General features: G+C 52.8%; 1 protein-coding gene across 1 annotated transcript in view; it reads right to left on the reverse strand.

Moving 5' to 3' along the window:
* Window positions 1-26,660, reverse strand: part of KIDINS220 (kinase D-interacting substrate 220kDa) — a 57,007-nt gene that overhangs the window by 6,588 nt on the left and 23,759 nt on the right. The window contains exons 18-27 of the mRNA XM_015564937.1: window positions 25,913-26,097; window positions 25,030-25,273; window positions 24,750-24,838; window positions 23,616-23,760; window positions 21,934-22,096; window positions 13,872-14,050; window positions 12,563-12,789; window positions 9,928-10,041; window positions 9,174-9,230; window positions 3-115 (exon numbers count right to left, since the gene is read on the reverse strand). Coding sequence (XP_015420423.1) covers window positions 3-115; window positions 9,174-9,230; window positions 9,928-10,041; window positions 12,563-12,789; window positions 13,872-14,050; window positions 21,934-22,096; window positions 23,616-23,760; window positions 24,750-24,838; window positions 25,030-25,273; window positions 25,913-26,097 — 1,516 coding nt within the window. The remainder of the gene's footprint in view (window positions 1-2; window positions 116-9,173; window positions 9,231-9,927; window positions 10,042-12,562; window positions 12,790-13,871; window positions 14,051-21,933; window positions 22,097-23,615; window positions 23,761-24,749; window positions 24,839-25,029; window positions 25,274-25,912; window positions 26,098-26,660) is intronic.

Below are 26,660 nucleotides of genomic sequence, written 5' to 3' on the forward strand. Positions count from 1 at the left end.
CCCAGTACTGGGGCAGCATGCTCGGCTCCAGCCCCTCGATCTGCTTCAGCCGCTCGCACACGGCGTCCACGGTCATGGCGCTCAGCGACCCTGCGCCGGGTGCGGGGCCCGGCCCCTGGAACACGCGGAGAACATGTGTGAACGGAAGGCTTAGGAGGCTACACTGAAGCACCCGATGAAGTCGAGTGTTTTCAATGCAGGACGAGCTGGGGGGCGTGTGGCTGGGGCAGGACCCGTGGCCGCCCTTCCTCAGAGCAGCCTTTACAGTTTACAGCGCAGACGCCTGCTCACGCCCTAGGGGAGCGTCCTGCAAACCAGCCCAGGCCACCCTGCAGCAGGCGGGCGCTAAGGGAACTCGGGGGCGGTGACTGAGCCCAGATACAACCCAGGGAAGCCCGGGGTGGTTTCAGAGGTAGCCAGGGCCTCCCTGTCTCTCAGACGAGCTCAGTAGTTTCAGATCCTGGCCGTCCCCGGGGACTAGACTTCCCCCAAGAAGCTGTTCGATACCAGGTAGCTATAAGGCAGGTTCCTCTTTACACACGTGAAAGTAGACACAACCCATTAAAACGCGGTCTCCTTTCAAAGAAAAGTCAAAATAACAGTCATTCTGCAATTTACTTAGAACATTTTCTGAATGTGCAACAGACTACAGAGGATCTACCTGGGGTCGACTACACAGGAGCCTCCGTGTCACAGGCGTGGGCACTGAGACCCGGAGTCGCGGGATGAACAGCTGGCTCGTGGTAGATTGGACCAGAACCCCAGCTTTTGGGTCTTACAACTTCGACCTTCCCTGCTCTCATTCTGAAGCATTTAAAGAAACCATAAGCACCACAGAGAGAGACAAACCCACCAGCATGGAGGTTAACGTTCCGAACTACCTGTCCTGCTTAGCCTTGGGCCTCCTCGGACAATGACGACACGCCCGCCCCTCAGGAGAGGGAAGCCGCCACTTCCCCTGCCTCCTGCAGCACCACCAGGACAACGGCAGGTGTGACACAGCCCACACCCTGCATCAGCGCCCAGCCAGTGTGAGGCACTATCTGTAACCTCAGAGCACAACCTCATTCTGTTATGAACCGACGAATAAAGCTGCACACACAGCACACACAGCACCTCGCTACTCCCTGTGCAGCCAGGGGACGAGGCCACGTGGCGCAGAGCCAGGACGTCTCCGCGAGGCGACAGGCAGGAGGCAGGCCCATAAACATCTGGATACTGATGACTGGGAATACACTGCACCAAGCACATCTATTCAGAGTTTATTAAGTTTACATTGAAAACATGCCACACAGTATGCAGCCTGAGGTTCAACTGCTTCAAAAATACTACCAGCAAAACACTACTGTTTCGGTCATTTCGTCTTCAGCTCTCTAGACAGCCCCTCAGCCTGGAGGCACACGCCCGCGCTCAGTGGTAGCCCACCTCCGTGGGGACTGAAGTGCCTTCTGTAAGTTTATCACTCGCTGCGGTCCATTGGTCAGCAGCATCATAGAATCCCAGACACGTGACTGGATAGTAAGACATCGTCTTCTCTCCTGCGTGCTCGGCCCGCAGCCTGGGCCCCTCGCCACAGGCCTGGACCCCTGCCTCTCTGTCCTCCCAGCCCCTCCCCTCAGGTGACCACCCTTCTCCCTGTGCCTGTTCACTGGCTTGTGTTGTCTGACATCCGCGTGAGTAAAACCATAGGTTCTTGTCTTTTTCCATCGGACACATTTCACTTCGCATGATACTCTCAAGATCCACAAAATGGATCAAAGACTTAACGGTAAGACCTGAAACAATAAAACACATAGAAAAAACACAGGCACTAAACTTATGGACCTTGGTCTGAGAGAGGCTTTTGTGAACTTGACCCCAGAGGCGAGAGAAGTAAAAGGAAATAAATGAATGGGACTAGTTCAAACTAAAAAGCATCCACACAGCAAAACACAGAAAACATCAACAAAACAAAAAGCCAACCACCAAGGGTAGGAGATATTAACAAACAACAAGTCCAATAAGGGCGATGCCCAAACTATATCAAGAGCTCAGACAACTCAGTGACAGCCGTGAAACCCGGTCACTGGCAGAGGACTACGTAGATACTTCTCCAAGGAAGACACACAGATGGCCAATGGACATATGAAAGCACCCCGACACTAGTCATGAGGGAAACACACAGGAAAGCACAGAGACCCCGCCACGTGTTACAACGCTGTTGGCAACCAGGGAGAAGAGGAAGGTGCTGGGAGGATGAGGAGCAAAGGATCCTCCCACTGCGGGGGCGGGAGGGGACCCAGCACAGGGGCTCCTCCAAGAAGTAAGAGCAGAGCTGCCGCCTGACCCACACCCCCTCGGGGCATCTACCTGTGACCCACCCCCCCTGGGCATCTACCTGTGACCCACACCCCCTCGGGCCTCTACCTGTGACCCACACCCCCTGGGCATCTACCTGGGACCCATACCCCCTGGGCATCTACCTGTGACCCACACCCCCTCGGGCCTCTACCTGTGACCCACACCCCCTGGGCATCTACCTGGGACCCATACCCCCTGGGCATCTACCTGTGACCCACACCCCCTCGGGCCTCTACCTGTGACCCACACCCCCTGGGCATCTACCTGGGACCCATACCCCCTGGGCATCTACCTGTGACCCACACCCCCTCGGGCCTCTACCTGTGACCCACACCCCCTGGGCATCTACCTGGGACCCATACCCCCTGGGCATCTACCTGTGACCCACACCCCCTCGGGCCTCTACCTGTGACCCACACCCCCTGGGCATCTACCTGGGACCCATACCCCCTGGGCATCTACCTGTGACCCACACCCCCTCGGGCCTCTACCTGTGACCCACACCCCCTGGGCATCTACCTGGGACCCATACCCCCTGGGCATCTACCTGTGACCCACACCCCCTCGGGCCTCTACCTGTGACCCACACCCCCTGGGCATCTACCTGGGACCCATACCCCCTGGGCATCTACCTGTGACCCACACCCCCTCGGGCCTCTACCTGTGACCCACACCCCCTGGGCATCTACCTGGGACCCATACCCCCTGGGCATCTACCTGTGACCCACACCCCCTCGGGCCTCTACCTGTGACCCACACCCCCTGGGCATCTACCTGGGACCCATACCCCCTGGGCATCTACCTGTGACCCACACCCCCTCGGGCCTCTACCTGTGACCCACACCCCCTGGGCATCTACCTGGGACCCATACCCCCTGGGCATCTACCTGTGACCCACACCCCCTCGGGCCTCTACCTGTGACCCACACCCCCTGGGCATCTACCTGGGACCCATACCCCCTGGGCATCTACCTGTGACCCACACCCCCTCGGGCCTCTACCTGTGACCCACACCCCCTGGGCATCTACCTGGGACCCATACCCCCTGGGCATCTACCTGTGACCCACACCCCCTCGGGCCTCTACCTGTGACCCACACCCCCTGGGCATCTACCTGGGACCCATACCCCCTGGGCATCTACCTGTGACCCACACCCCCTCGGGCCTCTACCTGTGACCCACACCCCCTGGGCATCTACCTGTGACCCACACCCCCTCGGGGCATCTACCTGAAACAGCTAATGCACTGATTGTTAAAGTTCTATGTGCCCTCCGTTCCCTGCAGCATTACGGACAGCAGCCAAGACACCATTTGTTGAAGAGACTTTCCTTTCTCTGGTGTATGTTTTTTGCTTCTTTGGTGAAAATTAGTTGCCCTGTAGCTCCCTCAAAGCTCAGTCCGACGCAGTTATCTGTCAGCCGCGTGATCGGGAGCGAGGCAAGCTGTCAGTGAGTGAAGCGGTACAGCGCGCTTCGAGAATCGAGGAGGAGGAGGCATCCCTGCAGGTCTTTCCTATCAGGCTCACGGGTAATGAAACGAGTTTGGTGCCCAGTGAATCTCATAGAGGAGGGAGGAAGAGAACAATGGAAAAAGCAAACGCAACGACTTATCAGGGAAACACTCAGTAAGAAGCTGGTCGGTTACTGGGACACAGAACGGCAACACTCAGAGTTTATCGTGCGTCTTACTTGAAAATCGCCTGTTGTAAGTCAAGAACAGATCCTTTCAGCGCACATCACAATTTCTTTTTTAAAAATTTTCTAACACGAAAAATTGAATGCAAAGGATGTTAGTTTGTTTAAACTGTTAAGTGTAAATGTCAAAGTGCACACAAACTGAGGTGTCTCCAGGCCAAAGTAATGTTAACAGAACAGACTGAATCACCTTGGTGAGCACTAGAGCGTCAGCGTGTCCGTCAGGGCTACACTGACACAGGCTGGTGAAGGGGGAGGCGGCGGAGAGGCTTGGCCAGGGCGGTGCGTGCAGAGGCTGCGAGCAGCTGGTTAGTAAGAGGCCGGGCGGAGGCGGAGCAGCCGGGCGAGCGCACAGCCCAGCAGGGAGGCGCCAGGCTGCGTCTAGCGGGCTAAGAAGGAAGATCTCACTGAAAGTGTCGGTACCTGTCTCTGCGTGTTAAACCCACAGTCACACGGCTTCAGGGAGGGAATAAAACAGAATGAAGGACACGAGTGTAAAGCAAAACATCGGATACAAGTATATATAATATAACAAACACAGGCCGCACCCTGTCCTCTCCCCCCGTCCCCCTCACAACCCTCCTCCACGCAGCACCAGCGAGGAGCACCCACCCACACCAACCCCCGCAGTTCTGTTTCATTAACACGGCTTGGCAGCTTTTAAATTGCACTCTTATTAGAATTTATATTCTATGAAAAGAAGAAATCATTGGCCATACATTCAACAAAAAAACCAGGTAAATCAAATTTGTTATGAAAAGTCAATAATCCTACTACCTCCAAGTTTAAAGTTAATTGTTAACTATTCTGATTAAAAAATGCAATGATTTATTGCAGACCAATTTAACAAGATCTAAATACTTGGAATTCACATGATCACGTCATACAATGAAATATTCTCTAGCTACACTATAGTTAATGTTCAAAACCATACTTTTCAAATTTGTGTTTTGTCTCGTTAGGCATGAAGCACATATATGCACAAAAAATACCATTTAAAAAGAAAGGCCTTAACAGCCTCGCAGCTCAGGCACTCACCATCGGAGGGTGAAAACCCTGCCAACTATGATTAGCATAACTATTCTGGTGATGGAGAGGTTGTTGCTATGTTGTTGTTTTCTTAAAATGTTTTTATTGATTTGAGAGAGAAACATCAGCTGGCTGCCTCCTGCACATCCCCTACTGGGGATCGAGCCCACAGCCTGGGCATGTGCCCTGACCAGGAAACGAACCTGTGGCCTCTGGTGCACTGGACAATGCTCAACTCACTGAGCAACACTGGCCATGGCAATGATGGAGGTTTGAAAACTCTCATTCAAATCAGACACACTGCCATGAGCTATTTTTCTGTACCGATGAGGGTGATGGTCAAGGTTCTTAAATGGCCACAATAATCCAGAGCTGACAGCCCCGGCTCCCGGGCGATGGCAGCAGGCGCAGCGAAGTCTCCCTCTCACATCTTGTTTTTAGCTGAGCATCGACCTTACGACAAGGAGGCTCTTTACAAAGTGACTACGTGTGTCTGCGGAGACTAGAAAAACTATCAGAGCGGTGCTGAGGGAGTACGTTCACCACAGAGGCCCAAACCGAAGAAAGCTATTGTTAGCTCCCCTGGCTGGAAAATGTCACTTCCTCTCGCTCAGTGAGAAACAATAATTAGGTCAAAGCGACAGACGGCTCAGCACCGCATCTTAAGGACAATGTTTTAAAACACAGAAGTAACGAACACCTGCCATGAGTGTGACTTTGTTATTTTTTACTTTAACTGCGCTCTAACATTTCCACGATGTCACTACGACCCTCCCGCTCCCGTGACACTCTCTCAGTCACGTCAGCCGAGGCGCTGCGCCCGCCTTACCCACGGCATCTGCGACTGTCCCGTCCAAGGCTGCGCCTGGCAACGAGAGACAACTTCATTGGGACCCGATTCGCTCGACACGTCGCCAGGTCTAAGCCAGTGGTGGAAACAAAGCCGTCTACGGCTGAGGCCCATCTTTTTCCTTCTCACCTGGGCACTGGACTGTTCATGAAGACCAAGGTCTTCGTTTCTGACCCCTTTATTAACCAAGGGAGGCACTGGCCGTGCCGGAGTTCCTCACGCCCACACTGTGCTGTCCCTCAAGCTGACCGGTTACCCCATGCCTCTCAACGAGGTGGAGGGGTGACCCCGAGGAAGCTGGCGGAGGCTGGACGAGGGACTCGTGGCCCTGAGCCGCTCCCTGCGGCCTCCACCCGGCTCAGAGCTGCTCACTGCCCGAGAGGAGGGCCTGGCAGGGGCCCGGCCGCAGTGCGCGCGCTGCTGGAGCGAGGAGGAGGACAGCAGGGTCTAGAAATGCTGTCAGCCTCCCGTGGGAAAGGCTGCTCCGGAGGCCCAGCTGCCCGCACAGCAGAGACCTGAGTAACACTGACCACAGTCCTCGCACAGCAGCCCTGAGACACCCCAACATGTGCCCGAGGAGCCGGGGGAGGCAGAGCCATGGAGGCCACCTCCCCAGCGGGCGGGGCTGACCGGGAGCACCGAGAAGAGCCCGGGGAAGCTCCCAAGTGTTAGAGCACGTGGAGCACACAGATGCCACGGAGCCTCCAGACTCTACGGAGGCAGCGCCTGACACCTCTGCAGCCAGAGATCAACAGACACAGGCCGAGCCCACTGAGCGGGCAGAGCCAGGGTTTAACCAGGGGCCTTAGTGCCCACGTCTTGAACGCTCCATCAAAGCGTTCGCTGTGGGCGGAGTAACGATGACTAAGTATAAAGTGCCCGAGGCTGCGTGATGCTCAGAGGGGACCGGGAGGCAGGTGTGCGTGGCCCGGACGAGGAGGCTGAGCATCTGAGAGGCTGCGTGGTCTGTCCTGCGCTCACCGGCAGGGCCTGTTCCATTACAGACCTGACCACGCCGACAGGCCCAGAGCTGAAGGCAGCTGGCATGGGGGTCGGGCCGTGTGGACTCCCCTCCCCTGAGCGCTCCCCGCCTGCTCTGCTGGGGTGAGCCTCAGAGTCCCGGGTGGTCCTCGGACCACGGGGCAGGACTGGCTGTCGGCACGAGTTCCGAGGACCCGTGAGAGGAAAGGCGGGTCCCGGGGGCCAGGCTCCTAGCTTTCCTGGTTTTATAACCTGGAGTCCGGTTCTGCGGGGGGAGAAACAGGCCCTCCCAGCTGCGACCCAGGGTGTCTTGGTCCAGGGTTACTTCCCGGCCGTCAGATCTGGCGGATGTTTGCTCTCCTATGAAAGTGGGGGAGCTAGCACGGAGGCCTGTACGTCCACCCCACCGCTGCGGACCCCTGGCCTGTCTGCAGTTCACCTGACAAGTCCGTGGTGGCCTCACAAGATACGCCCACGACAGTGACCCTGGCTGAGAACCACGGTCGCCTGAGGCCTGCTCGTCAGCTCATGAGCTCGTAGGTGGCGGGTCGCCTTGTGGGCTGCCTGCTGCACAGGCTGTGGCTGGCTAGCTCCTGACCGTCCGATCTCCTGGTGTCTGTTTTAAACTCATCGCTCTGTGTCTGTAATGACAATCTGTCAAAAACTGTGTGGCGCTCCTGACGCATCCGCCAGCAGCTCTCGTCACCCCGTGCTCCGCTTGAGGGACAGCTGAGCGAGCAGAGGGGCTCCGTCAGAGGCACAGGGTCCCCCCAGGACTGGAGACCCGGGGCCACGAGGCTAAACCTCTCAGGGCCGCTGCGTCTGCACTGGCTCAGCGGTGCCGGCTGACAGTCTGCAGACGGTCCCCCCCGGCCCCCCATTTCCACCACTGCTTTGAGGTCGGCTTTGAACCAGTGTCTACTGCGACTAGGCTACAAAACATTCTACAGCTACTGTCATTGTTAATGTCTTAAAAGCAAAGAAGCTCGGTGAGTATCTGTTATTCACTAAGCGGTCACAAAGTGACCTTTCACGTGAGAGAGCAGCAGGCAGCGGGTATCACTGCACACAGGCCCCGCCCACCGGGACGCCCGGCCCTGTCCCGGGCTCCTTTCTGGACGAGCTCAGGAACCTCCCCGGAGCTCAGTGCACTCGCTGCCGCCTCCCCGGCCCTGAGGACCTGCAGGCACTAACTCGGCCTCTGTGCCCATCGTCAGCTCGGGACAGCTGTGTCCGCAGGCTGCACGGCCACCGAAGCCCTCAGTGTCTGACTTCCATCGGGTCGGGGAGGGCTTTGCCCAGAGAACGGCCCTGCGTGCGTGGTCCTCGCACTGAAGGCCCTGGCGGAACTGACAGCCATGCTTGCAACGTGCAGTGACCACGGCCACAGGCGCCTCCAGCACCAAGTGGATGATGATGGCTCCTGTGCCTGTCACTCCTGGGTAACTGAAGTCACGCAGACGCTTCAGCTAAATGTCAATGATTTTAAAAGAATCATCAACCCCTCGATGAAACACCAAAGCGGTTCCCTTTCTCTCTCACTAACGTTAACCCAAAAGTGAAGTAAAAAGCCGCTGTCTCCCAAACGCATGTTTCAAGCTGAAACATTATGGATGAGCTCGGCTGGCACTGATCCCAGTGAGTCCGGCGCTACGGGCCGTCAGGCAGCCTCGGGCTAACGGGATCTTCTCTACGTGGCGCACCGTTCCGTGCATAACTCGAAGTGAAGGCAGAGTCTAAGGCTCATGCAGTAAACGTGCTTTTGTAAGTATGAGGCCTTGAATGATAAAGACACACAGCGACTTCCTAGTCGTTTGTTCGCCTGTGTTGGTTTGGAGCCTGTAATGGGGCGGGGGCCACCCCAGCTTAGCAGCTCTGTGGGCGTCTGGAAGCTGCTCTGATAAGTACCGGTTAAGAGCAGGGCTCCGTGTACACGAGGCTCCCACAGCGCGGACCCAGGCAGGAGTGGGCCATGAAGACACCCTGGCTTCGCCTTCTCGCTCGGCACGGCTTTCTGCAGCCTCGGGGGGTGTGGACTATTTTCAAAAATATTCACGTGGAGGCTCAAGAGCCAGCAGAGGGAACAGAGCTCCGCCCCCGGAGGCCCCTTCCTCCCACCGTCACTACCCTCCCGGCTCGGCCAGGGGAGCGGGGACACGGGCACAGCGGCCGCTCAGTCACTCCACGCGCACAGTCATTAGCAGCAGCTGCTGCCACACGCGGTGCTGTTAGTGCCGGGCCGAGAGAGGCGGTGCCACGCCACACACACAAGCATTACCCTCGGGGGGGCGGTGGGCGAGGCGAGCCCCTCCGCAGCGTCCTCCTTGATAACCTCCTGGCAACACAGAACAGAGCGTGTGAGGGGCAAACTGGGAGATGATCGAACGTGGCGTTAAAACACCGAGACCTGGAGGGGACCCGCCGTTCCCTTCAGGGACGACATTTCACGTTTACATAGAAGGCGAAGCCCTCCATCTTTTCCTCCCAATTTATAACAATATGCTCACAGGGGCTTCCTTTTTTAAATTATGTAAATTATTTAACAAGCTTTATCATCAGGAACACCTAGTATGTTAGCCATAAACATACTGCTTTGGATTAGATTCAAAGGTAACCTCATTTGAATAATTTCCTTTTCCTAATTTCTGCCATTAGCTAACCACGTTCTCTCCACGTCCCCTGATTGTCATACAAAAGGGCTGACATATATACACACACCACACGTGCATGTCCTTTAAACAGACACTAGAAATCAGCAGAAGTAAAGGCCTTGTGTTACGTTTGGTGACAAACGCTGCATTCTAAGCAGACACGCTGGCTGCCAGCATCTCAATTTACCCACGAGGCTGCCGGTCGGCCCCTTCCACAGTCAACAGAATGAAAACGAATGCATTTTATGTTAGTAATAGCTTACGTTTCCTCAACTATTCACAAAACAAGTTCATTCTCTTTCTACAGAAAGGAAATAACCCACCTCCAATGTTCTAGATGGTTCTCATTAGATTGATACTTTATTACCCTTTTATACTTACTAGGCCATTGCTCTGATCTCTGGACAAATTCGATTTTACTGTTGGACGTGAGATGAGATGTTGGGAACCGCCAGGGTAATACCGTGGCGTGTAAAGGTATGGGGCAAAGAATGGCTATGGAAAAAACACGTAACAAAAGAGTGGGATAAACAATCACGGAAATCAAAGGTAATGAGACTTATCAAATGAAACTAAACAATAACATACAGACTTTAATGCAAGTGACAAAACAAAAGAAAAAAGCCTTTCTCATATTCTATCCGATACCAACCCCCAAACTTGACATATCACTTAAATTATTACACTGTTGATTTACTAAAAGCTTTTTTTTTAAGCAACTAAAGTTTTACACCTTACAATTTGACACACGAGTTTCTCTTTATATTAATAACTTTATGGGCTAATTACCAAGTGTCTGGTTCTAAATGACTTATAAGTATTAACACAATCTCTTATAAAAAAGCAGAATGGAATCCTAATAGAAAACTATTCTTTACCGGAAAAAAAAAAAGGTTAGTCTTAAGTAAGACCAAAATAGTCTGGACGATGTGAGAACAGCCTCCGTGGCCCTGAGGAATACCTGCTAGCCCAAGTCCCTGGGGTCTCGCTAGCTCTACGTAAGCAGGCGTATCTTCAATGGGGAAGCCATTGTTCAGGCGAGTTGTAGCTACAGCTTTTATTTGTAACAAGTTTCTTGTTAACAGGAGCTGTCAGATTCTATGGGCTAAAGGCAAAGATTAGAGTTCTCCAAGCTTCATACACTAAAATAACCGTTTTCACTCCTGCCATTTTAAGAAAATTATTCTGCCGGGACCGGTTTGGCTCAGTGGATGGAGCGTAGGCCTGCGGACTGCGGGGTCCCAGGTTCGGTTCCGGTCAGGGGCATGTGCTTGGGTTGCAGGCGCATCCCCAGTGGGAGATGTGCAGGAGGCGGCTGGTCGATGTTTCTCTATCATCGATGTTTCTGGCTCTCTGTCTCTCTCCCTTCCTTTCTGTGAAAAATCAATAAAATATATTTTTTTAAAAAAAGAGACAACAGAATAGAGCCTGAAATGAAAAAATGGGAAATTTTCAGTCCTGCCTCTCAACTTAATCTTGAAACAGACTCTATGCCTCTTCTTTCTCCTATTAAAGTGAGAGTTCACAGAAGGCAAACAAGCAAACAGTATGTTCAGGATCAGGTCTAGCAAACAACTATTATCCAGGAACAAGAAAATACCAGTCTTCCTTCAAATTATGGATGCACCTGCAGAAAGAATTAGAACCTGTGACTCCCCCATGAGAGACCCCAAGAAACAAGCAGCATTTCAGATTCTCCCTGTAGGCCTGCGGACTGCGGGGTCCCAGGTTCGGTTCCGGTCAGGGGCATGTGCTTGGGTTGCAGGCGCATCCCCAGTGGGAGATGTGCAGGAGGCGGCTGGTCGATGTTTCTCTATCATCGATGTTTCTGGCTCTCTGTCTCTCTCCCTTCCTTTCTGTGGGAAATCAATAGAATATATTTGAAAGAAAAAGAAAAAAAATTATTCTGCTTTTACTTTCTGATTAAAAACCTCAAATAACTAGAAAAAAAAGTAACTAGACCTAAAACCATGAGAGAATTTTAAATGTTTTAAAAGTAATAAAATGTTATTAAAGTATCACATGATTATTATTCACATGAAATCAGTGAACATGAGGTCTCAGCCTAGATGGTTTGGTAATTTTTTAAAAAATAGCTTCATGGTCTCAAAAGTTCAAGTGTCCTCTCCTGACCCACAGAGCCGTTTTAATCCCATCTCGGCAGCTTTGGGGCCTGGGAAGTAACCCTGCTCCGCGTGCCGAGCGCGCCGCCGAAGCTGCGGCCGGCACCCCTCGGCCAAGCGAACAGCGGCCCGCGTTCCGAGCACCGAGGGTGTGCGGCTAACGACTCACGTGGCCAACGCTTTTAACCAACGGAAATGTAATTGGAATTCTGGCTCTAACTCCCTCTCTCCCTGGCTCACGTGGACTTCGTGTGCCATGCGCGTGGCTTCGGAAGACTAGCCCGTGTTCTCTTGAATTAGACTGAAGAGGGAGACAACAGAACTGAACTTGGCAGGGTCCGGACCCCGTGGCACTCGACTGTGCTCCCATCTCTCCACGCAAGACTCACGTGCTCCCACTGAGTCGCAGCCACACGTGCCGCAGCGACGTGAAACATTGGAAATGGCTGTGGCGCTGTTACGCGGCCACGTCGTCTGAGCCCCACACGCAGTGTTTCCCATTAGCGTCTCCGTGTGAAAGCTGCACCACATACTGAACACAGGGTTACTGAACTCCTGCAGACACTGATGTTTACACTGTTTCAACACCCACGTGAATGACACGCAAAATGCCAAAGTCCATGGGGCAGGCCCTGCAGCCTCAGGGCTCGCTCCCCTTCGAGGCTGGGAAAGCGAAGAGCCAAGAGCGCCCCAACGCTCAGACTCAACTGACACTGAGACCCATTAAAGTGCAACCTTCTTCTAATTTAAAATATCGCATATGTTAAATTTAAACTTAACTTTTCCCCAATTTTAAAGCTAAAGTACAGTTTCAAAATAATCCCAGAACCCTCAGCAGAAAACGCCTGCTATTTCCCGGCCCCGTTCCGAGACAAGACGCGCCTCCTGCTCACCCTGTTGTAGAAGGGGTGCTGGGGCCCCGTCATCCCGCTGTAGTAGCTGCTGTGCGGCTGTGGGGACACCACCCCCCCTGCGAAGGGGCCGTTGAAGGAGGTGGACGAGGAGCAGACGGACGGGGCCTGGCTGTAGCCGGACGCGGGCCGGGGGGCAGCTTCGTGCAAGGGCAGCGGGGGATACGCCAGGCCGCCGATGTTAATCTGCTCTCTCGCGGCACGGACATCTGAAAGGTGAAGTCCCGGAGGAAGAGAAAGTGGGACATTAGTCGTCAGTGCAGTCAGCACCTGCTCCTTCACTGGCTCAGTGGATAGAGTGTCGGCCTGAGGACCGAAGGGTCCCGGGTTCGATTCCGGGCAAGAGCACGTACCTTGGTTGCGGGCTCTTCCCCAGCCTGGGCCCCGGTCAGGGCTCGTACAAGAGCCAACCAACCCATGTGTCTCTCACATGTTTCTCTCTGCCTCCCTCTCCCCCTCCCCCGACCAACACCCTCGGGTGCGGGCTAAAGAGGAAGGAAGCGTCCCGCCTGCGCGGGGAGGCAGACACTCCGGGAGCTCAGCCCGCGAGAGGAGCCCCGCTGCCCGCACGCAGCCTCTGGCTCCACTGCCCTCTCTCGCGAGCCACCAGAACACATTGCCTCTGCCTCGCCCAGCTGCTGGCTGCGCTGCCCTGGCATCCTTACGGCTCAGCGTGGGCACGGACACCCTCACCCTCGCCCAGGGACTGGGCACAGGGCCAGCGGAGACCGGATGGGAAGCGCACGGCGCGCCCACCTTGAACAACACGGCCCTCCGCCCCAGAGCAGAACGGGGACCCGGCTCTCGCCCCATCATTCCTGGAAACTCGGGCTGGGCTGCGAGGGCCTGGTCATACGAAGGCCGTGGGTTTCCACAGAGGCTGTGTCTGCGCCTCTGTGCACAGTGGTGCCTCAGGACGACTTAAATCATCCCCACAACTTCCTGTCACTGCCCCCGTGCCAGTCCCCAGGCTCAGGACGAAGGCTCCGTGCCCTCCGGTGAGAGCCACCAGGGACAGGAGAGGGGAGAGAGGACAGTCCAGGGACGGCAGCCACGGTGGGGCCCGACGTGGACGGGCGGTTCCAAAGCAAGGAGCGGGCTGGGGGGGCGGGGGGCTAACCAACAGCCCTTGCTTCCCGCCGCCCACGACCCCACGCCGGGCCCTGTCCTCCCGCGGACACGGGGTCAGCGTTTCTGGGTTTCACGGCGCAGGAGGAACTAACAGAGCTGCTAAAATGGGAAACATTTGAGGGCTTCCGAGAAGGAAAACTAACGTTCCGCTGGCACCCACCGGCGATGATCTCCCGCAGCTTGGGGTCCAGGTTCACGGTGCAGGGCAGGAAGGTCTTCACGTCTCGAGCCACCAGCACGGGCGTCCGCGAAGCCAAGAACACTTCGAAGTTCCTGATGTCCCCGTCTATCTCCAGCAGCGGCTCCACGTCCTTAGTCGTCGGAATGTTCTTTGAGATTCTTCAAACGAGAAAGAAATGAAAAGATCATTAATGTCACCATGAGAAAGGCAAAGTCTACATAAAAATAAATCGCACGTTACATACTTTGCTGCCATCGAGATCTTTTTAAAGAAAAAAATAGGCGGCACAGTTACAAATAGTAAAGAAATGAGTGGGTGCGATGGGGCTGCCTTTGACAGAGGCAGGACGCCGTGGGCCAGGAAAACGGGCCGGAAGGAACGCGCAGCTCACGCAGATGGCACCTCCTGGGGACAGTGAAGGGGCAGCTAAGCGGCCGCCTGGAGCCACAGGACCGGGAAAGCGAGTCCGACTGGCTCTCAGGCCTGCGCCTGCACAGCGGACCATGGGCCTTGCCTTTGCAAAGAGAAGACATAAAGAATAATGTCTGAATATATTACACAGACTAGAACGTCAGCACAGGTTTTGTTTTAGGAAAGGCTTTGTTTTCTGTTGTAAAGGAAATATGTACTTACTACTGCACATATTTAAAAGGCAGAGGAATAGAGGGACACAGAGGGACAAGCATCCTCTCACCAATGGACATAGTGGGTACTGACCCAGCGTGTCACCTAGCATTTAAATAGCATAATAATGCTTATTATGCAGAATTTTTACACAGTTGTTGATACAGGGAAACACTTTTGTATCAGGCAGAGGTCTTGCATGGAAAAAGCAATATTCATTAAAAATAGCAAACGCTTTTTGTCAGACTATACAGAAGCGCCATGTCCACAGGCCTCACGGTCACCGCCCTCCTTGCGAAGCCCACCGCCACCTGTGGAAAGAACCAGAACCTCTAGGCGGGAGCGGGCTGCCCTCCGGCCTAACACCGTGGCCTGCGCATCCTCTGCAGCCTGGCGCCACCTGCGGGGTCCCCCCGGGACCAGGGGCTCCTCCATGACCAGCCCTCCCAGCACAGACGCGCCCTTCACACCACACCTCACGGGGATGCTAGCCGTCCGTGGGAGCACTGCAGTGCACCGTCCCCGCAGACTGCAGGCGCCGGTAGTGCCAGCGAAGCCGGACAGGCGTGGTTTGCTCGCCATCCTACCTGCAGGCTGGCGCGAATGCCCGCTTTCTACTCCTGCCTGATACACATTTGTAGTCAATAAATACGCAAGAAAATACGTTGCTCCCAGTGAGCTCTAGCCTTTTAGAATAATTTTCACTTCAATGATCCTTTCTTAGATAGAAAAAACCTTGTACTTGGGAAAGCGTACGACGATCCATCTCGAGTTCATTTTTGTACATGATTTGAATTTTAAATTTCCTCTTCCTTTTCCTCAAAGGCTCTTAAGGTATTTCTTCTTCCCTGTGCAGGTATTTACGGTCGGAAATGCCCGAGCCCTGCCTGTGCAGCAGCCTCCCCTGAGCTGTGATCACGCCCAGGATCCACACAGCGACCCCTCGCTAGCGACCCCCCGAGGCGCCCCGTTATGCAGGAGAGAGCGTCAGCCGGGGTCAGAGACGCCGCCCACGCAGGCCGCTGCGGAGGAGGAAGCGGTGACGCGACACCTGCCGCGGGAGGAGCCGCGGGCGCCGAGCAGCTCCCAGGCCAGGAGAGGAAGCAGCGAGGCTTCTGTGTGGGGCAGAGCTGCCTCACCCTCACGGCTGCCCACGCCCCGAGCCCACGAGCTGCTGCATCAGGACCCGGGGCCACAGCCCGCACTGCGCACAGGGCACAGCCCCGCCCTCGCCTTCGGGCGTGTTTCTGACTCAGGCATGTCATGTGTTTGACGCATGTGTTCACGCACGTCTACCCAGGGTTAAATAAGCCAACATGAAAGTGCTGTCTAAGCTGCCACAGCCACCACTGGCGGCACTCACCGGCTCCACGACAGCCAGAGGCATGTGGACTGCAGCCTGGGGAACAGTCAGTGACGTCACAGGGACCACGGCCGGGGCCAGGGGGGCCCTAGACGCACGGAGGGGCCATTCTGTAAACTTCTAACTGCCTAACCACCGCGCTGTGCGCCTGGAACCATATAAAACAGTACTGAGTGTCAACTGTAATTGGAAAATAAAAACAGGCATGTGATGGAATAGCCTGTTACACACTAGAGGCGAAGGCGCTGAAGGGGACTAACACGTGGACCCGTGTTACCAGGTGGCCTGGTTTTTACAGCCTTTTTTTTTTAACAGACGTAGAGAAGGTTCTCCTCCATCCTCGTGTGCGTATATAAAGTCCTTCATCGTTTCTCTTTAATCCAGACGGACACTTTTCGTTCACAGAATTATGCAAGCAAGTCCCCCACCCCCACCCCACCCCCGCCAGGTGCCAGAGCGCAGACTGAGAACCAGTGAGAAACGCACAATGAGGGGCCAGGGACCGGCCGTGGGGACACAGGCCCAGCACCCCAACCAGGAATTCACCAGAGCATCTCCACGTCTTACTGGTGATTCGCCCGTGAAGCCAAATCCCCATTCATCTCTCCAGCGCCTGGATCGGACAAACTGAAAACACCGGCCACAGCAGAGCAGTTCACACCTGCTGCTCAGGGTCAGGTCTCCTGGGTGCCACGCCACCAGGCCCACGCGGGGCACAGATGGATGTCCCGCCCACGAGGATTGCAAGTCACACACACGCTTCAGCGTGATCCTCTCCAGAAGAGCTCCTTTTTCTCGCTAACTCAATTTATTAGGATGTGTTCTAACTCGCATCGACTAATTAATATTCATTCTGCTGTATTTGTTGGGGTTCTGCAAAAGATTTGATTTGAAAAGGTCCCCAGTGGGGAGCCGCAGCCTGAGGCGGCCCTCACCTCTGGCAAGTGCTCCGATGTGAACAATCACCTCGCTCCAGGCTGCGGTGACAGGGAGGCCAGCAGAGGCTGAGGGGCCAACTTCAGAGCCCCTCCCTGAAAGCAGTGCTCGCAGCACCGCCAGGCTCACACCATGCGTTAGAGACGCCCCAACACAAGAGGCAAGACCCAGTTCCCATAGCGGCTGGGGAGGCGCTAATAACACCACAGGTGCTGCCAAGCGGAAGGGTGTTCGTGGTGCTGTTGTCTTTAAGAAACCTCGGAGAGTTTGACGTCAGTCAGACAGAGAAAGCACACGTTTTGCAATGCAACGCTGAGTAACGGGTAGAGAATGAGGCACAGACCAAGCTGCCCGGGAACACCTCAGGCTAAAGCAAAACCGCCATTACCCAGGCCCCCTTAAAGATGTAATGTCGAGTAAGTACAGGACCCAACGTCTGCAATGTTTAGGGTTTAACATGTTTAAATGTAAACACAAATTTGTAAGACCAATAAAAACTCCTTTTTCCATCTCCATCCCTTTCCCAAACGTTAACTGAAAAGGGTTTCAGAAGAAAGGGGCCCGATCGAGCTTTAAAGCGTACAGGGTCAGGCGGCTGTCCGTGTCCTGCAGTCATGGTTCTCAGTGCGTGTCAGTGTCCTGGGAGCCATCTGAAAAGGAACCCGAGAGTCTGAAATACTCATAAACTCAGGGTTCCCTTGTCTTTCTGCTGCGAGAGGGAGAGCAAATGCACGAGGCCGTGGCCGTGGCTGGTGGAACACTGCCGCCTTGTGGATTTCGTGGGTACTGCTACCGGGCCACTCGGCGCGGCTGTCCATCAGCACCTCGCCTTGCCTTCCGTCAGCTGGCACTTTTGTTTCTTTTGTTTCCTCTCACACTGTGAACAATATGAACACACTTCTGCCTGAAATTCCGAGATCACCAGCCTCTGCTGAAAACATCAGTTCAGGGGAAATCAGCCTCTGCTTGATCTCTAAGGCACATTTCATGTTTTGGTGAATCTGAATCCTTCAATAATCAGATTTATTTTAAAAATGTAAACATGCATAATAAATATTATTGTAAGATATAAAATATTACAAATATTATAAGTTATAAAGTATGTATTATAAGATAAACTCTAAATCTGTAAGGGTAATGATTTTTTACATATTAAAATATACATTTGAGAGAAACTGATTTTGCTATTCCTGCTTTCAAACAGCCTTAATGTACCTGGGTTTTCCACGCTGAAGTTAGAAACACACACTTCGGAACATTGAAACCCTTCCGGTTCTACATCAGCATTAGATACTGAAAATGGCGTCACGACAAGCTTAATGAGGACGCATTTTAAAAACCAATTTTACCCACAGAAAGGAAAGCAAGGGGCTGAGAAGCCACCCATAACGGCGCGAAGGCTGACGCCGGCAGATGTGCCAGCTGTTCCAGTGGAGCTGTCACAGCTGAGTGCTTCACGCTCTCCACCCAACACCTCCCGCAGCTCCAGGACACACTCATGATTTTGCAAAGATCAGGCCATCTTTATAAAAGATAAGGTACTGATAAAACATGGAACCGGGAATAAAGTATCTGCGTTATAAATACATTACAGGCCAGTGTGTTTTCGGAGTAAAGATGGAGCCAGTAATTACACACAGACAGCCATTTAATGGTGCTGAGTGAGCACCTACAGGGAAGTCTCACTGCCTCGAGGAGACAGAACTGCGTCAACGTTCTAAACCACACGCAAAAACACCAAGGGCACGCGGGAACAGTGTTTGGAATAACTGTTTACAGTATCTCAAACCTAAATGAAAGGGAAAAACCGTCAGTACAGGGATATACTTTGTACTAAAAGGAAAGAACTTTTTCACAAATCTAAACAACTAGTGTCCACTGTTTCATGCTGTTCAAATTCATACTTTTTTATATTTTATTGATTTTTTACAGAGAGGAAGGGAGAGGGACAGAGAGTTAGAAACACCGATGAGAGAGAAACATCGATCAGCTGCCTCCTGCACACCCCCCACTGGGGATGTGCCCGCAACCAAGGTGCCTGCCCTTGACCAGAATCGAAACTGGGACCCCTGAGTCCACAGGCCAACGCTCTATCCACTGAGCCAAACCGGTGAGGGCTCAAATCCATACTTTAGGTCCACACGCAGAGAAACAAACGCGTGCATAATCGGGGCCACATTCGGGGCCTGGAGGTCAACTAACAATCGCCCAGAACACGAAGGGAACAGGAGGTGGTGGGTGAGAGCTGCGAGGCGTGAGATGCTGAGAAGCGATAAAGTTAAGCTCATGAAAACTCTGCTGAGTATCAGGCAGGAATATCATGATGTGATGTCTGTTGTATAAATATCTTCAAGTACAGAAAGAGCACTACTTGAATAATTTAAAATACCCAACTCCTGGCTGGCGTTGCTCAGTGGTTGGAGCCCAGCCTGAGCACCAAAGGGTTGCAGGCTCGATTCCCGGCCCTGGTTGGGGTATGTGGGAGGCAACCGATTCTCTCTCTCTCTCTCTCTCTCTCTCTCTCTCTCTCTCTTTTTCTCTCTCTCTCCCTCCCTCCCCCCTCTCCCTCCTTCCTTTCCACTCTCCCTGAAAAGTCAATGGAAAAAATATCTCCAGGTGAAGATTAACAAAATAAATAAATAAAGAAAGAAAGATACTGAATTTAATACAAAGGCATCTATAATGCCTGTTCAACAAATAGCTATTTCAATGAAATGAAAGATGGCTGCCATTCTCAGGCTCTCAAAATGCATTTGATCGTTTTTAAAAATGAATATGCAGAATCAAAATAAAGGTTGGCATTATCCTTATCACAAAACTATTCTGACCAGAGCATCCTGAGTAAGACTTCTTAAGCAGTGTCAAAACAAAAATTTTAAACATTATCTTCACGAAAATTCTTAAAACTGATCTTTTCAAAAACCTTTATCATTGCTTAAAATGCTTTCTAGAAAATATGAGAAAGTTTTTTAACTAAAATATTTCAGTGGCTGTGTAAAACACTATAATAAAAAGTCGAAAGAAGATCTTAATCTACAGTTTTAATTTTACTCTCTTTCTTCTTACTAAATATATGTTAACAAAAAACACCCCTCAAATGATCGAGACAAAAGCTTTTAGCTCAACACATAATTGCAAGGAAATTACAATAATTGTACCAATTAAAATAATCTTGAATGAACAGTATGTCATCTTAATGTTCCAATGGTTTATAGAGGGATCTACTTAATTAGCTGAAATTGCTTTTCAGTGTTATATCAAATGTCATTTGTTAAAAGTTGAACAATTTAGAAAATAATTTAACAAAGCAATTTCACCAAACACTAAGAGCCAACATTTTCTTTTTCAGCAAATAAAGCAAGCAGCTGTGTCATCAAATTGCTATAAAAGTAAATGAGGCTTTTTATGGAATAAAAAAATTTTACTACTAGTGTTAAAAACACTATTTTTTGATTGTTTTTACCAAGTCAGAATTCTTTAATAAAATAAGTGAATATCAATTATATACTGCTGCTTTTTGTCTGCTGTAAATAAAACTTTTTATTTAAAAGACAAACAATGGCATCAAAGAACTCAACTACAGTGAACTAGAAACAGTCATCAATATTATTCTAACATATTCCAATGTAATTTTTCAATATGCTGATCAAATTCTCTTCCCATAGTTTTTCATTCAAATCATCTTAAATTTAGTTCTTTTGAGTCAAGTTCTTCATGAATTCTCCAAGATTCTCACTACACCGTATTTTCTCTTCCTTAAAGCATCTACAAAGCATTTTTAAGTATTTGTAGGTGTATAAGACATATCTATTTCTTAAAAGAAAAAAAGGGGGGGGCACCTCAAAATCACCCTGAACCCAACCCGCTCACAGATGGCAGCCCCAGCAGGCTGAGGTCTGAAGGACATGAGGCAGGTGGCAGACAGAGTCTGCCCATCTCATCACACCTCCAGCATAAACATTCTACATTTACTTGAACAAAATCCCCTATAAACACTCACTCTACACTATTTCACTTGTATAATAAAAATACTCCCTCAAAATATTTCTTTGGCAAGTGTTCTATTTCACAGAATGAAAAAAGTACTATTCTCTTTAAACTATAGGTGATACATTGTCTTTTGTCCTTAAGCCATATTTTAATTAAAAATGTCATTTTTTGAAGATTTCCTTGAACATCAGGAAGTCATATAGCTTGAAGCGCTCAAATGAACATCAGGGTGAACGCTTTCAGAGGGCAAGCAATCCTCGGCAAAGAACAGCACTTGCAGCCGGAAAGCTTTCCACCCCAAAGAACCGGTAGCCCGGTCCTGACACACTTCCTGACTGGCTGGCTGAACCCCACGTGGCTGCTCCCCCAGTCCTTTCTAAAGTGAGCTGTGTGCTTTACCTCCCGCCAGAACACAAACTCCTGGACGCTCACAGTGTAAGAACTAAGGACGTGTGTGTAAGTGACCCTCTAATGGTCCAGGAGAGGGTCTCTACACAGTCCACTCCCAGGGCGTCAGGGCTGTCTACATCTGTCCCTCACCCCACGCACCCGCCTCCTGGCCCCGCAACACATAGAGGCAAAAAGGACAACCACCTAAGCTCAGTTAAAACTCACCCTACACCCACATCAAGTGAAGAAAGCGACTGAATATAAGCGAACAGTAAGTTCCTTTATTATTTAATGCAAAGAGTCTGCTCCAGTCAGTATTCACAGTTTCTAAAACCCTTCAGATACAAAGCTGAGAAATACTTGTACCAATGATTTGGAAAACGTAACCTCAATAGTCCACGAAGGCACTTAGCATAAAAAATAAACTGGAAACAAATAATAATGTCTTAGGCACTGCATTTCATAGATATAAGTACATAAAGCCACGAGGACTGTTAATTACACATTTTATCACATTCGGTTGCATTGAAAAAGGAAGCTGTGAATGTCATACGATGGGAATTACACTTGTGCTAACACAGCTCCCAAAGTAAATGAATTAGTGAGAATCCTCCACTGAATTTGGAAGCGTCCATTTTATACATAATGTTTTGTATTCATTTTGCTTTATATGCATTAACTTTTTCCTGAAAAGTCAATTTGATGTAAAACCAAGTTAAACAGAAAGAGATTCAGTACCTTTCATAGATGGTTTTCAGCGTCATCTGATCCGGAATCCCTTCCGTCTCCTCCAGGTACAGGATGAGCCAGGACGTGCGGTACGGCCACTGCTCTGTGAGGTTGATCCAGCTGGCAAGGCGGTCCCAGTTAAAACTGATCTGATTGGCTCTCAGCAGCCGCCCTTTAAGGAGCGCAAGAACATTTGTGAATTAACAGACGTGTGATGTTATGCTAAGCAAAACACTGAGCACAGTCACAAATCATTTAAGGTGCCCAAATCTTTGAAATTTGCCATTTAATTTACACAACATATTCAAACTAACTAAATGTGAATCTCTCTATATAAAAGCCTAAGCGACTGTCTGACCGTCTGACTGGTCGCTATGACGCGCACTGACCACCAGGAGGTAGACGCTCAATGCAGGAGCTGCCGAGCTGCGGTGACTTGGCAGCTGCAGTGAGTTGGCAGCTGCAGTTCTCAGGTGACGCACCCGGAACCGGAGAGGAGGGAGCCCGATTCCAGGGTGCCACCTGAGAACCACCCTCTCGCAATCTGGGACCCCTCAGGGGATGTCGGAGAGCTGGTTTCGGCCCGATCCCTGCAGGCCAGGCCAAGGGCCTCTGGTGTGTGTCTATACAGAAATATATATATTGTAGAAGCCATAAATGTGTGTATATATATATGGCTTCTACAATCCACAGAGCTCTACTGGAAAGCTCCTAGAATGACACCCAACTCTGTTGAATTCTAAGGTGGTTTCTCTGTGATTTCCCACGGCTGCTGCCCTGACCACACCCAGCAGCAGGTCTTTCAGAACCGTGTCAGGGAGGACAGTCTGGGCACTGCCCCCACCACAAGCAGAGCAGTTGCTGCTCCTGCGACCGCCCATCCTCCAAGCAGTGCAAGAGCCCGCTGCGGGCCTTGAGCAAACCGGCCGGCCGGCCCACTCCCGCTCTCGTGTGGGTGAGTGTGCGAGCCCCTTTCATTTCGAGGAACTGAGGTGCCTCTGGGAATGACCAACCAGGGTTATGATGTGTTCCCCGGACTCGCTCTTTTCCCTGACCCTGTCTTCCCGGGCTGCTCTGGGAACCCGCTCACGTTCGGCACGGGGAGGGCTTACAGGTGGGCAGCTGCAATCCTCAATCTTTTAGAACTCAGGCCTTGGTTCGCAGCCTCATCATTTTATCCCTGATTTCATTGGGACTCTGAACCGCAGATATTTTTTCTTTATAATTTTGAACATTATCTGTTTTACTTGATCGTTATCAGTTTAAACCCAGTTGTTCTGGCTCAGATGAATTCTCCCTCCCCTACAACTACTATACAGACCCCCACCCAGCTCTTCCTGCCTCACCCCTCGGCCTGTCTGCCCGGCCACGCGACACTGCCGCACCGTGGCTGGGCCCCTCTTCCTTGGAAAGGGGTTCGCTGGACCAGGGACAGGGCCTTTGCCTTCCACTCAATTAAACCTGAGAGGAAATCAGAGGCCTCTTTGACGAGTCACATTTTGAAGTAACAGTGCACACCGATGGCTGATTTTTGTTGTCAAACTCACTTTGGTTTTACTAAACACCCTTAAAGCAAATATCACGCCTTCACAATGCGAACACCCAAGCACAGGACGTCCCTCTGCTCCCGAAACTGAGCTGCTCGGTGCACGTGCAGGCTGGTCGGCCGTGAGACAGGAGGAGACAAGTACCTGTCACGGACACAATATTGAGGAGCCTCCGCATGGTCTGCGGGCTGATGTCACTGAACCAGTCCTCCGTCACCAGCAGCTTTGTCAGGTCGAAGGACATCTGCCGCGTGATGGTCCGCTGCATCTGCCTCCGGCGGTACGTGTCCTGAGGAACAGGCGGGAGTCACCGCACGCCGGGACCGGCTCCTGCGACGCTAACACGGGCTGACGACGCAACAGCAACCAACCTCACCCTGCAGGCCAGGGCGGAACCGCACCCGCCAAGAGCCACCTGACTCCGGCAGGGCTCAGGCCTTGGAAAACGGCCGCAGGCGTCCCTGGCGCGCTGAGAGGGGATGAGCTTCCTAACTGTGCGGCCGAGCAAGCTCGGTGCCCGGAGATCACACGCAGGCAGAATCCGCACGGAGGATTGAGCCGCTCACAGGAGCCCCGGGATGACGCAGCCTAACTCCTTGCGGGGCTTTAAGGTTCGGCATTTCCCGGGGCAGATACTCGGCACGGGAGGTCACACCCTGCTCCTGACTTAGCGTCGGTGGCCACTTGTCACAGTAATTGGCATCCGTATTTGCACAGGGTAGAGGCATAAGATCAGAATGCCAAAATGTCACTGAAGACATTTTTAAATGCCAAAAATCCAAATTTAATGTAACAATCTTAAAAGCAAACAAAACACCACATAAAACAGTGCCAATCAGCGCCAGCCCACCTAGCTGTCCTCAGAGCTCTGCGGCCACGGTGGCCTGCACCGGGCCGCCTCCTGGCCTGGTGCGCTCCCTGCTCCACACGGAGAGGGTCTGGGAGTGGGCAGGACAGGGAAAGCAGAGGGTCGGGAGACCCACGGTGGGCACAGCACCCGGGGGAGGAGGAAGGCCTCCCTCCCCTCACAGCTGTGGTGGCCACGGGCACTGGGCGACACCGTCGGGCTCACTGGGAGGGACAGGGGCTCCTGCGTTAGCCACTGTGGCTATAGGGTCAGACATGCCCGCAAAGCCACTGACGCGGGAAGGAGTCCCGTGAGAAAATGCATTGGCCGAGCTTGGTGCACTGTTTACAAAGATGGTTTAGTGCCGTCAGCGCGGCTTTATTTGAGTAACAGCAACACAGACATGGGGCTCAAAAGAGACGGCGTCTTACCCGTCTATTGAGGGCCGTCTTGCTGCCAAACTTTGTCATATCTCCGAGGCTGATCTGTGAGACTCTCCTGTCGGCGTCGTCCTGTGCCCCTTAGAGAATTTCCCGAGGGCACCGTTAGCACAGCCTTCTGCGGGACAGCTCAAGGGAGGAAGCCCGCCCGCAGCCGTCAAGGTGAAGGCGAGCCACACGCACAAGACTGCGCCCACGCGCCCACCGCCCTGCCAAGTGAAGGCAAGCCACACGCACAGGACTGCACCCACGCCCAGGGGCTGGCCGGCACCTGCGGCGTCCGGGCAGGGGATGTCCCCGTTGGTGGTAGAAGCGACGAGGTACTTCTTGGCGCTGCTCAGCCCGCGGCTGTTGAGGAACACGGGCAGGTGCACGATGTTGCGCATGTAGTCGTGGCCGTTGATGTTGGAGTCGCGCAGCACGCTGTTGAGGTTCTGGTTGATGGCCTTGATGATGATGTGCGGGTCGCTCGCGAAGATGGCGATGAACGGCCCTTTGGAGAACAGCACTCGGACCTGCGGGCGGGACGTGCGTTCGCGGTGCAGCTTTCAACTGCCCGGCGTCTCAGAAACTCCCTCCCAGGCCCGTGCATCCTTTGGTGACTGGGTATTTTTTAAAACTGTTTTTCATCCAATATTATTCTATCTGAACACAGCTGCTACTGAAACCTCCATCTGGCTCTGCACCATCTGACCCTGCACCAGGTGACGGTGACGGCCTCGGAGAAAACAAGTCCTCCCGTCCCATCTGGGACGCCTGCGGTCGGCAGGAGAGGGGAGGCCAGCCCGCGGGAACATGCGAGAGGCACGGCATACTGGTCTCTGCCGTCACACGCTGCTGCTCAGCACACACCTCACGGAGAGGCACGCGTGTGCGGCTTTAACAAAACACGGCGACCCGTGCGCCCTGCTGCTCTCAGCCGCACCGGACCGTCCGCACAGATGCGGGGCCACGCGGGACGCGAGCCTCCCCTCACTTCCCCTCACTCCGCCAGCACGTGCACGCTCTCTACACCTGTCTACGAACGTCCACTCTCGCTACGTCTCTACATAAAGACGGTTACTTTTATGAAAGAAAAGCGCAATTCCAATGCCCCACGAGCTGTGCCCACAGCCACCCTCCAGCGTGACGAGCCCCGCGGGCGGCGGGCACACCGTGTCCAGCATCTGCAGCACTTTGTCCTGCTCGCAGGCGTCCAGCCCGTCGATGATGACCACCAGCCGCGTCTGGTTCTGCGTGAAGCTGTCGATGGTCTTGGCCATCCTGGCCATCAGCTCCACCTCGCACTTGAGAACCTGCGCGTGAGAGAGAGATGCACTGAGGGCGGCGCATTCTGAGCCTCACAGAAGCCACCGACGAGGACACTCCTGGCCTTCCTGCCGCCACGGTCCCACCCGACCCCAAGGGGGGCTCCACGAGGGACAGCGGCTTCACACCGACAGCAGTTCCCCCACAGGGAGGGACGCCCGTCACAGCCTTTGAAAAAGTTACTCAATTGGACTGAGCGGCTTCTTTCCCAGATCCCATTCTCTGAAGGTCACCAGTCTGAGACCTGAATGGAAATCTAAGTGACCCAACCCTGCGGCTCCTGACGGGACGTAGCTGTCAATTCAAGGACGTTGTCCTCAGTCCCTCTGCTCTGCCGGGTCCAGGCCCTGAGGACCCACGCCACCAGGCAGGAATCACTGTGAAGGACCCCTTTCGCTAGCTCCTTTGCGTCTCTTTTAAAAGTCTATTTTATAAAAAGATGCTCTTGTTCTAACTTTTCCCACTCAATGTGCATTTCCACAGGAGAAACCTGGGCTGAAACTGAAACCACCGCGGCGCTGCGCCCTGAGAGAGAGCACGCGCCCCAGAGCTCGCGGCAGGGCCCCGGCACCCCACAAGCACCGTCCTCCAGCC

The sequence above is a fragment of the Myotis davidii genome, unplaced genomic scaffold (genome assembly GCF_000327345.1).
Source record: "Myotis davidii unplaced genomic scaffold, ASM32734v1 scaffold61, whole genome shotgun sequence".
NCBI lineage: Eukaryota > Metazoa > Chordata > Mammalia > Chiroptera > Vespertilionidae > Myotis > Myotis davidii.